Raw genomic sequence first — 13,624 nt, 5'->3', positions numbered from 1 at the left:
GGGTGGACGACGTGAGACTTAGATGCTAGACAGCCGCGGCGGCCTCAGAGCGCAGGCTCAGGCAGAGAGGACGAGCGCCGACCCACTGATCGGGCTTGCTCCGTGCGTAGGCTTAAGTGGCAGGAGTGAGTGCCGAGCTGCCGATCGGGCTTCCCGGCAGGCGCAGGCGGAAAAAGCGAGCGCCGAGCTGCTGTCGCCATCTCCGGGACTGCAAACGCCCCAGGTACGCAGTGGCTATGGCCAGGTCCCGCAGCAAGGGAATCCTTTGGGCTCAGTGTCCCGATCCCGTCTCCTTTGGGGCTCAGCGGCCCTTGCCGCGCGGTCCGTGTCTCAATCGGCGGTGGGCGCTGTCAGCTGGCATTCCTGGCTCATAGCTCAGGTTGCCCTGGCTGTGAGGGTATCCACCTCTCTTCGGGGACTCCGCTGGCTGTCCCTAGCTCCTGCGACCTCAGTAGCTCAGGCTCCTCATCAGGACACCCCATCTCAGTTTGCCTGCCTTCATTGAGCTTTTTGTTTGCTTTTCGCTCCATTTCAAATCCTGAGGCGGGTTTTTAACTGGCTAAGCCGCTGACATCAACTTCCTTGTTAGACAGGACCTTCCCTGGGCCCTGCTTCCACCGTTTCTAGACTGCATCAACCAACAAGCTTGCCTTTATTCATTCCTCCAGTAGCTCCCACAGAATTAGAGTAAAACCGTCCTCTCCTCCCACTCCCAGAGCCCTAGACACTCCAAGATCATTTCCATTGAAAGGTGTTGCAACACCGGATCCTTCCTCCAAGCTCAAGATGCTACCCCAATTCTATCAGCTGCTCTTCCCGACCTTAACCAAACTTCTAGGCAGGACTCCTCTGGCACCTTCTCTCTCTGTTTTTATCCTCCAAGCCTGGCTTCCCCATGACAGTCCTATAGCATCCTGTGTTGTTTCTATAGGGAGCAGGAAAGCTATTCACAAGGCTCTGAGCCCACAAAGCCCAGTTCTTGAGGTGTAAGGGACCCTGTGAGTTAGTGTTGCCTTTGCTTCCCAGGTCTCTGTGCTGTAGCTGCCAGGGCCTGAAGGATGTTTCACGGGATCCCAGCCACTCCTGGCATTGGAGGTGAGTGTAGCCTAAGCTGGAAGGAAATGGAGGGGCCCAGGCTTTCCCTGCTGCAGGGGAGGGGCTGTTGGGAAAGGACCACACTGCCACCTCCATCGCATATTCATAGGCCTTGGGGAGTGAATTATGGTGGAATTCGGAGGGCCTCGCTGTACCCTGCTGAATAAAGATAATGGACTTCAATGTGGCCAGAACCTCTGGCATCCTGAGCATCTCTGGGTCTCCAACCCTAGGTTATGAAGTGTGTGACAGACTTTTTATATTTGTACCATATCGTGGTTCTGTCAACAAAGTATGACCGCCTTGTTGTGGGTGGAGAGTTAACCCCAGCATTCAGTTTGCAGCCTCTTGGAGGCAATGCTGGTAGGAGGAGAAGCTAAACCCTCTGTTCTGTCGCTTCCTCTGAGCTCTTTGGGACATGACATGGGAGACATTCTCAGGGACGTAGCTAAAGTGGGACCACCCCGGGGGGCATCTTGGGACCACCTGTCAGCTCCTGCCTGCTCTGTTGCAGCCCCTGGGAACAAGCCGGAGCTGTACGAGGTGAGTACTAGACACTTAACTGGCCATGGCCCCTGCAAAGACCACGTGGCGGTCACTGGTTCTCTAACCACCTATTGATGCTGACTGACTTGCCCACTTTTCCAACAGGAAGTAAAGTTGTACAAGAATGCTCGGGAACGGGAGAAGTAAGTCAAATATCTGAGCTGTCGCACACACACACACACACACACACACACACACACACACACACACACGCCCACTGAGCCTCCGTGGCAGGCCCAACGGTCTCCTCCCAAACCCACCGCCACACCAATGGTTGGGGAGGAAATGAGGTCGGGCTAGGGAGATGGTGCCTGAGGATTATCTACCAGGGATGGCGTGAGAGGTGGGCTGAATTGTGCCATGGCTGCAGAGCAGCAGTTGGCTGCCCTAGGCTCCAGGTGCCTAGGCTTCCCTGCCTCGGAGCTGTGGCCTGACGGATGCCTTTGTCGCAGGTATGACAACATGGCAGAGCTGTTTGCGGTGGTGAAGACGATGCAGGCCCTGGAGAAAGCATACATCAAGGACTGCGTCACCCCGAACGAGTGAGCAAGCCTGTGGCTTCAGCTGTTGATGGCCACCACTCCTCAGAAGCATGTTTCTCCCTTCTGTGAAGCTTGTGGGTTCAGTAGGCAGCACAAGGGTAGGTCTGGAGCTCAGTCTGTGCTCCCGGTGGCTACCAGCTTCAGGGCCATATCAGCCAGGGGTACTCTGTAAGGGTGAGTATGGTTCTGACCTCAGAAGGTGAGCTGCAGCCTGGGGACAGCATAGTCTAAGGTATCGCTGTCCAGTCTAGGGAGCCAGCACGGATGCTGGTGCTTTGTTCAGAGATAACAAGCCAGTTGACTGGACCAGGAGCTGCCCGGTGGTAAGGGAGGTCAGACACCTTGGTCTAGGGCAAACAGAGTAGACATCTGGGCTCTTCTGCTGAGTTCCCGATCAGCCCACACAGATTCCCTGTAACAGGGCATACCTCCCTGCTCTTGACCAGAGCTCTCTTCATGTACAGACCCATCAGGAGCTCTTTGGCCCTCCTAACCTGCCGTGAAAGCTGCTGCATCGAGACTTGCTGAGGGAGAGCACAGTGAGCCAAGCTAGACTGGTCTCAGTCTCCAGCGGCAACTGCTCCTCTCCCTAGGTACACTGCAGCATGCTCCAGGCTCCTGGTCCAGTACAAAGCTGCCTTTCGACAGGTCCAAGGCTCAGAGATCAGCTCCATTGACGAGTTTTGCCGGAAGTTCAGAGTGAGTGAGCCAAACCTTCCCTCCATCCTGTAGGGAAGGTGTGGCGGAACGTGAGGATGATACCCTGGCCTCCTGGAGGCCTGATGATGCCCCAAACCCATGTCTGTTCTCCTTAGCTGGACTGCCCACTCGCCATGGAGCGGATCAAGGAAGACCGACCCATCACTATCAAGGATGACAAGGGCAACCTTAACCGATGCATCGCAGACGTAGTCTCGGTGTGTCCCACAGCTCCTGGGAGGGCCCCGTGGAATTAGGGAAGGGACTACCAGCCTGGGTCAGCCATGAGTGTGTATGTGGAGTTTCTGGAGCTAAGCAGTAACCTGGGAGGGATCACCTCAGCTGTGAGTGAAGGGAGAAGCATCCATGGAGCCTGAGCTCCACCTGACTGAGTTCCGTGCTGTGGAGGGAAACATAACACAGGACCTACTCTGGCAGAGCCATGGATTGAGGGGCTGTGTGGAACTGTACCCTAGATTCCCACATTGCTCTCAAATGTCTGTAGACCCAAAAGGTCAATCCAGGCAGGTCTTCAAAGGTGTAGCTCTCAGACAGAAAGGAGTCCCAAGTACAGGGTGTGGGGAGGAAAATGGATGGGAACCCGGCCCTTGTTGTCATAAGGGCCTATAAGCTGCAAAGGGTCTCTGCACCCCAACTGAATAGGAGATGTCTAACGCATATGCTCCCCCCAGCTCTTCATTACAATCATGGACAAGCTGCGCCTGGAGATCCGCGCCATGGACGAGGTGCAGGAGTTGGGCAGGGGACCTGGGCCTGGGTGGAGGGGAACAGAAAGCAAGGTAGGTAGGGTCTCAGCTTGGCACTTGTATCTGTAGATTCAACCAGACCTCCGGGAGCTAATGGAGACCATGCACCGGATGAGCCACTTGCCTGCAGACTTTGAGGGCCGCCAAACAGTCAGCCAATGGTGAGTGGCTTTCCTGAGCAAGGGGAGCCTCGAGGTGACGTTACAGTCCTACTCCTCATATACACTCGTGCCTGTCTCCCTAGGCTGCAGACCCTGAGTGGTATGTCGGCCTCTGATGAGCTGGATGACTCCCAGGTCCGCCAGATGCTCTTCGATCTGGAGTCAGCTTACAATGCCTTTAACCGCTTCCTACATGCCTGAGCCTGACTGAGGCAGAAGTGAGACTCACGGAGATGTACCGCCCCAGCCCCCCAGTATCTACGCCTGTCCTAGATGTCTATATTGTCGTTACCCCCAATAAAGATCTGTCTGACCTTCCTGCCATGGGTAGTCGCGTTGAGTCTGCCCTGCTTTTCCTGTCTACCCTCCTGACCTTGGAACAGAGCCCTGCCCTCAAGGGGTACAGAGCCCCTGAAGCCACTGCCCCTAAACCGACAAGGTATTGTGGCCCTGTTGCTCAGCCCACACACAGAGTTGCCTCCATAGGAGATGCTAGCTGGTCAATTATAGCGGCAAGGTGAGTCCTCACAGCCCGGAGAGTGGGATGTGCATAGACCCTCCACTGGACCAGATGTGACTGGAATCTGACAACCTTGGTGGCTGCCTCCTTGCCTGCCATCACTGCCTTCCACCTGAGAGCCCTAGGCAGTTTGCAGGCTCCATAAATCCAGTCCAGACCCCAGGCAGCTCAGCTCTGCTCTACTATGCTGAGTTAGGCACTGTGACCCTGCCATGTGACATGTAGTCCTCCAAGGTTCATTGTGGTGGCATCTGTGTTGTCAGAACAAGGAGCCCATTCACTTTGGGGTGGTTGGTTTTTGTTTGTTTTTTGTTTTGTTTGTTTGTTTTTCTGTTTTTTTTGGGGGGGGGAGTTTCAAGACAGGGTTTCTCTGTGTAGCTTTTTTTTTTTTTTTTTTTTTTTTTGAGACAGGGTTTCTCTGCGTAGCTTTGCGCCTTTCCTGGAGCTCACTTGGTAGCCCAGCCTGGCCTTGAACTCACAGAGATCCACCTGGCTCTGCCTCCCGAGTGCTGGGACTAAAGGCGTGCACCACCACCACCCGGCTCTGTGTAGCTTTGGAGCCTTTCCTAGATCTCATTCTGTAGACCAGGCTGGACTTGAACTCACAGAAATCCGCCTGGCTCTACCTCCTGAGTGCTGGGATTAAAGGCGTGTACCACCACACCTGGCCTTTGGTTTTTGTGAGACATGGTTTTGCTATGATGTAGCTATGACTGTCCTTGAATTTAAGGTTATACCCTTGCCTCAACCTCCTCAATTCTGAGATTGCTGGTGTTTGCCACCAATACCAACCTTATGGCAGGGTTTAATTGAAGCACCTGCCTTCAGTGGCTAGTCAAATGGTATTTTTGGTGCTAAGGATTAAACCCAAGGCCTGTGCACGTTGCTTTACCACTGAGCTACATTCATAGCTCTGGGTTTTTGGTTTTTAATCTTATGAAATAGGAGTATTTTGCCTGCATATGTGTCTATGCCCCACATGCATGACTGATGCCATGGAGGCCAGAGAAAGCGCTGGATCCCCTGGAACTAGTTATAGGTAGTTATAAGCTACTATGTTGGTGCTCAGAACCCAGGTCCTCTGGAACACGAGTTAAAACTGCTGAGCCATCTCTCCAACCCCTCTTTGTCTTTCTGTTTTGTTTTGTTTGAAATGGACTCCCTATGTAGCCCACACTGGCCTCAAATACAATCCTGAGTCTGCCTTCCTGGTTTCCTTCCTGCCTTCTGGATTCCTGGTGCTGGAGAAACAGGTGTATGCCACCAAGCCCACATCAGGCCTGCTCTGACCCACCTCGCTTTTGCTGTTTTCTTAGTTTTTTTTTTTTTTTTCTTCCAAAACAGGGTTTCTCTGTGTAGGCCTGGCTGACCTGGAACTCAGATCCGCCTGCCTCTGCCTTCCCAGTCCCAGTGCTGGGATTAAATGCAGGCTACTTTCATTGTTTTCTGAGACAGGATCTCACTATGTAGCTCTGGCTGGCCTGAAACTTGGGTAGACCAGGCTAGCCTCTAACTCAAAGAGATCTGCCTGCCTCTGCCTCCCCAGTGCTGGCATTAGGGATGTATGCCATGAAGCCTGGTCTTCACTTCTTTTTATATTATATGTAGCTGCTGAATTAAGGCTTGCAATAATCACAAGGAATTGATAACCAAGTAGAATTGTTTTGCTCTATTTTAATTCTTACTGTGGTAAAACATAGAAGTTGCCATTATAATCATTTTGATCACAGTTAGTGGCATTAAGCCCATCCACACGATGGTCATCTCTACAATTTCATCTCCCCAAGCTGAACCTTTGCATGTAGTAAGGCTCCCATTTGCTGTTTATTTGCCTGCGGGGAGCAATTGCTATGGCATACAATAGAAGTGAGGGGACAACTTTCAGGAGTTGGATTTCTCCTTGAATCATGTGAGGTCCTAAGGGTAGAATTCAGTTCATCAGGCTTGGTGGCAAGCACCTTTACCACGTGAGCCATCTCACCTACTCCAGACATTGGTCTTATACTTTTCTATAGAAGGGTGGCAGTGGCTGTGAGCGTGCTGGAAACGAGACGGGGACAGTGACATGGGTACATGGCTGTGCTGGCCTTCCAGGACTTGGGCAGGTCCCCACTTTGAAGGAGAAATCTAGGGAAGCCTGGACTGCCAAGCCTACAGGAAGATTTCTCCCTAGAGGTTGATGTTATGCCCAGATCACAGGGACCCCTCAAAGACCACCATGGAGACACCAAATCCATATGCAAAAGCAAAGAGCCTTTATTTCAAACTTGAGCTTGGACTCTCTATCTGATGCAGCAGTGAGAGCAGAGAGCTCCGAGCTCAGGCAGAGGATGAGGGGGTTACCATAGTAGAGGTTGAGGTGAAGGAATTTCCAGGGTTCAGGACCCTGATGGGCTGACATTTGTCTAGAGGTGTCTTGGCAAAAAGGGGAAATGGATGTGTGCTAGGCTCAGGGACATCTGGCCATTTTTGTTTCTTTGTTTGTTTTTTGTTTTTCAAGACAGGGTTTCTCTGTGTAGCTTTGAAGCCTGTCCTGGAACTCTCTCTGTAGACCAGGCTGACCTCAAACTCACAGAGATCCACTTGCCTCTGTCTCTTGAGTGCTGTGATTAAAGGCCTGTGCCACCACTGCCCAGCCAACATCTGGCAATCTTATCTAATCTTATCTAAGGATTAGAATGTTTGGCCGGGCGGTGGTGGCGCACGCCTTTAATCCCAGCACTCGGGAGGCAGAGGCAGGCGGATCTCTGTGAGTTCGAGGCCAGCCTGGGCTACCAAGTGAGCTCCAGGAAAGGCGCAAAGCTACACAGAGAAACCCTGTCTCGAAAAAACAAAAAAAAAAAAAAAAAAAACCAAAAAACAAGAATGTTTGGGATGTCAGGTACTTTCCCCTTAGATGCTGGTCCTCCCTGGGTGAGATCAGCTTAGGCTTTTCTTGGGGACCCAAGTAGTACCTGCCAGTAAGTCTGTAAGGCAGCTGTGTGGTCAAGCTGTTTTGGGTTCCCCACAGCTGAGTGCTTAAACAGTGGGCAGCCAATCTGCAGGGGAAGGAAACCAGTCCAGGCTCAGCCCCCAGCAGCCCAGCAGTGGAAATAGAAAAGCCAGTTTGGGTATATGGCATCTTCAGAGAGACATGTGGGAATGTTCTCTTCATTGTCTTCACACTGACACTCCCAGTTCTCAAATATAGTGCCTCCGCAGGACCAGGATTAGAAGCTACATTGTAGGGACCCTAGCCCTAAGAATCATTGGTGTGTGTGTGTGTGTGTGTGTGTGTGTTAGGAGCAGGTCCAAAGCAGTTGACCCCTGGGCTCAGGATACTCAGCCAGACTCTTTCCCCCACCCTGCCCTACCCTCCAGAATACTAGGGGACAGAGTCCTCTAGGCATTAGGCTGCCAGCTCCACACCCAAACCACACCCCAGAGGGCTAGGGTCTGGAGTGCTATGAACCTAGGTAGAAGAGGGCCCAATACCCCTTTCAGAAGGCCTTGTGACCTGGGGATTGTCAGCTCCCTGGTGATCCAACTCCTCCTCCAGCCTGCCACCTGGGTAGAGATAAGGCTCTTGGGTCAAAGGCTAGAAGGATCGATCAGGGAGGGTCAAAGCTGGAAACCCCAGCCCTACCCCAATCTTCCTGTGCATAGGCCTAGAGCTCACAGCAGGTCCTCAACCTCCTCCTGACCCCAAAGGCTGGCCAGATGTTGGCTGGGACCAAGGTCACATCTTCTCTTCCTGTTTGTCTGGGTTGGGGCTTTAGCCATTTCCTGGGGATTTTCCCCCTGAGGGCCGGGGGTGGGGACCATGACTCAGCAAGCACCTTTCAGAAATCTCCCGCTGGGTCCTGAGGCCATAGCCCAGGATCCGAGAACACCACTCCCACCCCCACCCAGATCGCAAGACTTGGGATTTGTCTAAGCTGCTTGAGCTGAGAGGCAGCTGAGGAAGGGTGGAGGTAGGGCCTAAAGGCTCTCCTGAAAATGTCAAACAGAACACCCATGTTTGACTTGGTAACGTCTATGCAGATCTGCCCCTGGTCCCCTAGCTTGAGCTCCACAGGCAAGGTCATGGGAGGGGGTGACCTGGGCTCTTCACGGAGCAACGAAGGCTCTGCGTGGCCGATCTGGGTGGGACAGGCAGGGGAGGGGATGCTCAAGCCGCCCACCCAAGGGAAGGGACCCAGCTCTAGCTCCAGCCCCTGGAGGCAGCAGCTCCTTGCCCCCAGACTTTCAGGGTGGATCTGCCACTGGAATGGTTAACCCAGCAGCCAATCACAGAGCCGTGCAGGAAATACCTGGGAGAGGTCCTGGAGTTAGGGCCACGCAAGTTGAGCCCAGCCCCAGTCTGGCCTCAGGACGCCCCAGCAAGTCTACAGCCAGCCCCGACGCCAGCGGTCTCCACACAGCACCACAAGCCAGGAGCACTTTGGGAGCCTGAGGCATGGTGTTCCCAGCCCGGCTCACACCGGGGCTCCTGTTGGCCATGCTGGTGGTCACAGCAGCAGTGGTCCAGCCCAATCGCCTGCTGAGCCTGCTCATCTCCGGTCAGGGTGCTCTGGATCGGCAGGCACTGGACCGCCTGTTAAATACGCTGGCGGACCGTGTGCACTGCACCAACGGGCCGTGTGGAAAGGTAACAGCCCCACCCGACGGGTCCCCCAGCCCCGGCCCCTTCCTGCCCCGCTCCACCCTGTGGCCGACAGCAAAGAGACCTGGGCAAACTCCAGGAGGCGGGTCTGGAGGCTGGTTGTCTGAGCCTACTTGCAGGCTGGAGCCGAGCCTCCCCGGCCTCTTGGGGGCTTGTACAGGCCTGGCCTCCCTCTTGGGACACACAGTTCCCCTTCCTAGGCTGTCAAGATTTGCAGTGAATCCAGGACCACCCACCCTCCCCTCTTCAGGATGGGGGAGTAACTGCTGGGGACCCCTCTGTGTAGATTCCTAGTCAAGATAGCCATGCAAGGGGCAGAATGGGGACTTAAGATAGCTGATAGAATCCATTCCCTGGCTGTGCCTGGTGGGCCCAGTCCAGCCCAGACTCTGTTTACCTGTCTGCCCGTAGTGCCTGACTGTGGAGGATGTCTTGGCCCTAGGCAGACCTGACAAGCCAGGGCTTGCCCCAGAACCAGTCCTGGAGTCCAGATACATTAGCCACCTCAGTACTGCCGCGGCCCTCTACCTCAGCAGCCCAGAGGAAACATGTGAGGACATCCAAAATGGCCTTTTGGCCTCCCGTGTGGACAACTACCTGACCCTACTGGAGAGTCCAGAGGCCATGACCTTGGGTCTGAGCCAGCTACTGCAGAAGATTGAGGCCCATGATGCCAACCAGCCCACCGGGGAGGAGGTGAGGGCCCAGGGGGCTGCTGGGAGTAGTGAGAAGGACCAAGGGCCATGGAAGGGGGGGGGGTGCTCCAGCAGGGCATATGTCCCATGCGAAGCCTCCTTGGCATCCAAGCTGATACTTGGGAGGCTGGAGTGTCTGGGGCATCAAAATTGGGTGTTCGCTGTTGAGTGGGTAAGTGTTGGTCAGGAAAGCTCTGAGGCCCAGAGGAGGCCAGAGTGAAGGCTGTGACTAGCTGGGCCAGGACTAGGCTATGGTATAAGGGGAAGGGGGGGGTGTGAGTTGCGGGGGTTTGATGCGCAATCCATCCAGTGGGCTGCTCTAGGATGGACTCCAGAGGTTGACGCTGAGGTTAGAAACTGAGGCCAGTTTCTTCTCCAGACCTGTGTAGATGTTCCCCAACTGCTGGAGGAGGCGGAGGAAGCAGGAGCTTCCAGAAGCCCCGGCCTGGTCCTCACTGCCTTGCTGGACCATGCCATTAATGGGTCCTGCTTCCAAGGCCTGCCTAGCCCTCAGTACTTTGTGGACTTTGTGTTCCGGCAACGCGGCAGCGAGGCTCCCAATATCACGCTGGCTGGTGAGACCTAGGCTGAGATCCTCAGTCTCTGCTCCTGGGAGGAGGGGACAAGGCTGGAGCCCACAAGACTGTTCACTGACTGTTCTTCCTGCCAGAACTGGAGGTTTTGATGCATCAGCTTGGGGTGGGGAGAGAAGATGATCACGGTGACCACGATGACCACGATCATCTGGACAGGGAAGCGAATCACCAAGACTCCGAACACCACACCACCCACAACAGTAGCTCCAGTGTCTGGGACACGGTGAGCCTCTTGCTGTTCTGGAGAAAGGGTGGGTTTCCCCGAGTCTGTTCTGACACCTGACTCCTGCCTTACCTCCCTGCCTCCAGGTGTGCCTGAGTGCCAAAGATGTGATGGCTGTGTATGGGCTGTCTGAACAGGCTGGGGTGAGCCCTCAGGCCTGGGCCCAGCTGAGCCCTGCCTTAGTCCAGCAGCAGCTAAGTGGAGCCTGCAGCCTCCACCCCACTGTCCGTGTTCAGGACCAGCTCAGCCAAGCCGAGAGTGAGTGCCTACCCCAAAGTGTGCCTGGCTGGCTCAGTCCCTGAGTGCTGGCTGGCCTCATGTCACTGGGCTCCAGGGGGGGGAGCGGGGAATGGGCACTGAGGACTGAGAAGCCAGTAAGGAAGGGAAGGATCGTGGATTTACGGGGCAAGAGGGCCCCAACGGACAGCCCACAGATGTGTTGAGCACCTGCTCGCTCCTGGGCTCGCTCCTGGGCTGGCCTCGGGTGCCTCTCTGGGAAGCTGGGGATTCTCAGTGTGGTTTTCCCCCCAGGGTATCTGTATGGCTCTCTGGCCACACTGATCATCTGCCTCTGCGCTGTGTTCGGCCTTCTGCTGCTGACTTGTACCAGATGCAGCACAGTCACCCACTACGTCATGCAGACCTTCCTAAGCTTGGCTGTGGGGGCCCTCACAGGCGATGCCCTTCTGCACCTGACACCCAAGGTCAGCCCTCACTCAACAGGGTCCTCACCTCCCTTCATGCCCTTTCCCAGCCCCAGCCCCTTGTGGCCCTGAAGTGCCCGGTCAGCACCCCTTTCCTCCTCAGGTGCTGGGACTGCACACACACGGTGGGGAGGGCCATTCCCATGAGGAGGTGGGCATTGGTGCACAGTCTACTTGGCGCCTGCTGGCCGTCCTTGGGGGCCTCTACATCTTCTTCCTGTTTGAGAACTTCTTCAACCTCATATTGCCCAGGGACCAGGTCAGGCTCTGGAGAACCAGGAGGTGGGATGGGTGAGGGAGGACTCGATAGGTTCTGAACAGTTTTCCCCCCCCCCCCCCCCAGGATCCTGAGAAGGATGAGCCTGTCAGCCATGGGGGCCACAGCCATGGAGTGTCGATGCAGCTGACACCCAGCAATCTCTGGCAGTCCAAACAGCCCCACGACAGCTCCCGCTCAGATTTGGTAAGTGGTGAATCCTACCCAAGGTGGAGCCCCTTTTTAGTTCTGCCCTGTTTGAGGCTGGGTTCATTCTCGCTCCCCGGCAGGTGACAGAGGAGAGCCCAGAACTATTGTTCCCAGAGTCCCAGCGACTGAAAACCGGTGAGCCCCAAGGGAGGGAGGGCTGTAGATCTGGGGTTTGCCCTTAGGCACGTGTGCAGAACCTGGCCTACAGGACTCACTTTTGACGTGCCCACAGAACTGAGGCTGCTGCCCTATCTGATCACCCTGGGCGATGCGGTGCACAATTTCGCTGATGGGCTCGCTGTGGGCGCAGCCTTCGCATCCTCTTGGAAGACCGGGCTGGCCACCTCTTTGGCAGTGTTCTGCCATGAGCTGCCCCACGAACTGGGTGAGCGGTGGGGGCGTGGCGTGAATGGGCGGGGCTTAGTGGGAGTGATCTATTCTGGAGATGAGCAAGACAATGGAAGGAGAGAAACAAGGCCTTTCGAAGGGAGCCGCCCAGTCGTCGGTGGGCGTGGCTAGAGCTAGGGTGGGTTGCAGGGAGATGGGAGGGGGACCGGAGCTGGCCTGGCCTTTGAATGGGTGTGTCTGTCTGGGATGAGAGTGTTAACTGGTCTGATGGGCTGTACCTGACGTGTGGGCGGCCAGAGTTCTTACTAAGACTTGTTCTGTCCTAGGGGACTTCGCTGCCTTGCTGCATGCTGGGCTGACTGTGAAGCATGCGCTTTTGCTGAACCTGGCCTCAGCGCTCACAGCATTCATTGGCCTCTACGTGGCTCTGGCAGTCGGAGTAGGGGAGGAGGGCGAAGCTTGGATTCTGGCGGTAGCCACCGGCCTCTTCCTTTATGTGGCGCTTTGTGACATGGTTAGGATGGTGGAGAGCCTATGCCGGGGTGGGGGAACTAACCGGGGTGGTGGTGGGGTGGGGTCCACCCAGCTGGCTGCTGAACTGGCGCCCCACTTCTCCTCAGCTCCCAGCCATGATGAATGTGCGGGACCAGCGGCCCTGGCTTCTCTTCCTGCTGCACAATGTGGGTCTGCTGGGCGGCTGGACCGTCCTGCTGCTGCTTTCGATGTATGAAGACAACATCACCTTCTGATGGCTCTACCCCTTCCCAATCCTCGTCCCTGTCTAAGCTGCTTCACCTGCTTGAGACTTTAACTTTTGGATCCTCTGGGTAGCCAGAGGGTCCAGCTCTGCACTTCCCTGCTCTGACTTCAATAAAGACCTCTTGTCCATTAGAACCGAATGCATTCTCTTCTTGTAGCGCCTCCCGCCGAAAGCTCTAGGGCAGGGCACCGCCTCCTTCCTTGCTACTTTTATTTGCTATGGATAGCCAGCTTGTCTTTTCTATAATTAAGCATGGGGAATGGTCAGTGTTCTCCAGGATCTGGTGAGTTCCTGTCTCCAGTCAAAACTAACATTACCAGTATTGCTCACATATATGAGAGTTCCTTTCTGTCATGAACACCAGCCTAGAGGTATAAAAAGGACAACCCTGGCCGGGCGTTGGTGGCGCACGCCTTTAATCCCAGCACTCGGGAGGCAGAGCCAGGCGGATCTCTGTGAGTTAGAGGCCAGCCTAGACTACCAAGTGAGCTCCAGGAAAGGCGCAAAGCTGCACAGAGAAACCCTGTCTCGAAAAACAAAAAAAAAAAAAAAAAAAAAAAAAAAAAGACAACCCGTTGATATGGGGCTGCTCCTTGGCTCTTGGCAGAATTGGCTGTCTCAAATCCCGCTGCATTAGTCTTCTGAGGTTGACATAGACATCTGCCTAAGACTAGGTGCTTAAAACAACTGAAATGTATTCCCTCATAGTTCTGGAGGCCAGAAGACCAAAGACAAGTTGTCAATGGGCACATGAAATGGGTCTGGGTTCTCACGAAAGTCACCACATACTCCAAAGCATTTCAGCAAGACCAAAAGTTGTTGTTTTAAGATTTATTTTATGTATATGGTGTTCTATC

At 54.8% G+C, this 13,624-nt stretch overlaps 2 protein-coding genes across 2 annotated transcripts; both read left to right on the top strand.

Moving 5' to 3' along the window:
* The first annotated feature begins 127 nt into the window (after positions 1-127).
* Positions 128-4,134, top strand: Vps28 (VPS28 subunit of ESCRT-I). Its single transcript, XM_028870966.1, has 10 exons — positions 128-223; positions 1,027-1,095; positions 1,610-1,638; positions 1,747-1,784; positions 2,094-2,183; positions 2,777-2,882; positions 2,999-3,100; positions 3,575-3,628; positions 3,719-3,810; positions 3,894-4,134. Exons 2-10 carry the CDS (start codon positions 1,059-1,061, stop codon positions 4,009-4,011), a joined length of 666 nt encoding a protein of 221 aa, XP_028726799.1. The 5' UTR covers positions 128-223; positions 1,027-1,058; the 3' UTR covers positions 4,012-4,134.
* Positions 4,135-7,773: 3,639 nt separating this feature from the next.
* Positions 7,774-12,901, top strand: Slc39a4 (solute carrier family 39 member 4). Its single transcript, XM_028871265.2, has 12 exons — positions 7,774-8,960; positions 9,387-9,671; positions 10,050-10,245; positions 10,341-10,489; positions 10,576-10,747; positions 11,021-11,193; positions 11,297-11,452; positions 11,537-11,656; positions 11,740-11,794; positions 11,892-12,044; positions 12,334-12,521; positions 12,628-12,901. The coding sequence occupies exons 1-12, from the start codon at positions 8,769-8,771 to the stop codon at positions 12,754-12,756; spliced, it is 1,968 nt and encodes a 655-aa protein (XP_028727098.1). The 5' UTR covers positions 7,774-8,768; the 3' UTR covers positions 12,757-12,901.
* The last annotated feature ends 723 nt before the right edge of the window (positions 12,902-13,624 follow it).

The sequence above is a fragment of the Peromyscus leucopus genome, chromosome 20, assembly GCF_004664715.2.
Source record: "Peromyscus leucopus breed LL Stock chromosome 20, UCI_PerLeu_2.1, whole genome shotgun sequence".
In the NCBI taxonomy this organism is placed as follows: Eukaryota; Metazoa; Chordata; class Mammalia; order Rodentia; family Cricetidae; genus Peromyscus; species Peromyscus leucopus.
This window is presented reverse-complemented; position numbering and strand designations above follow the sequence as displayed.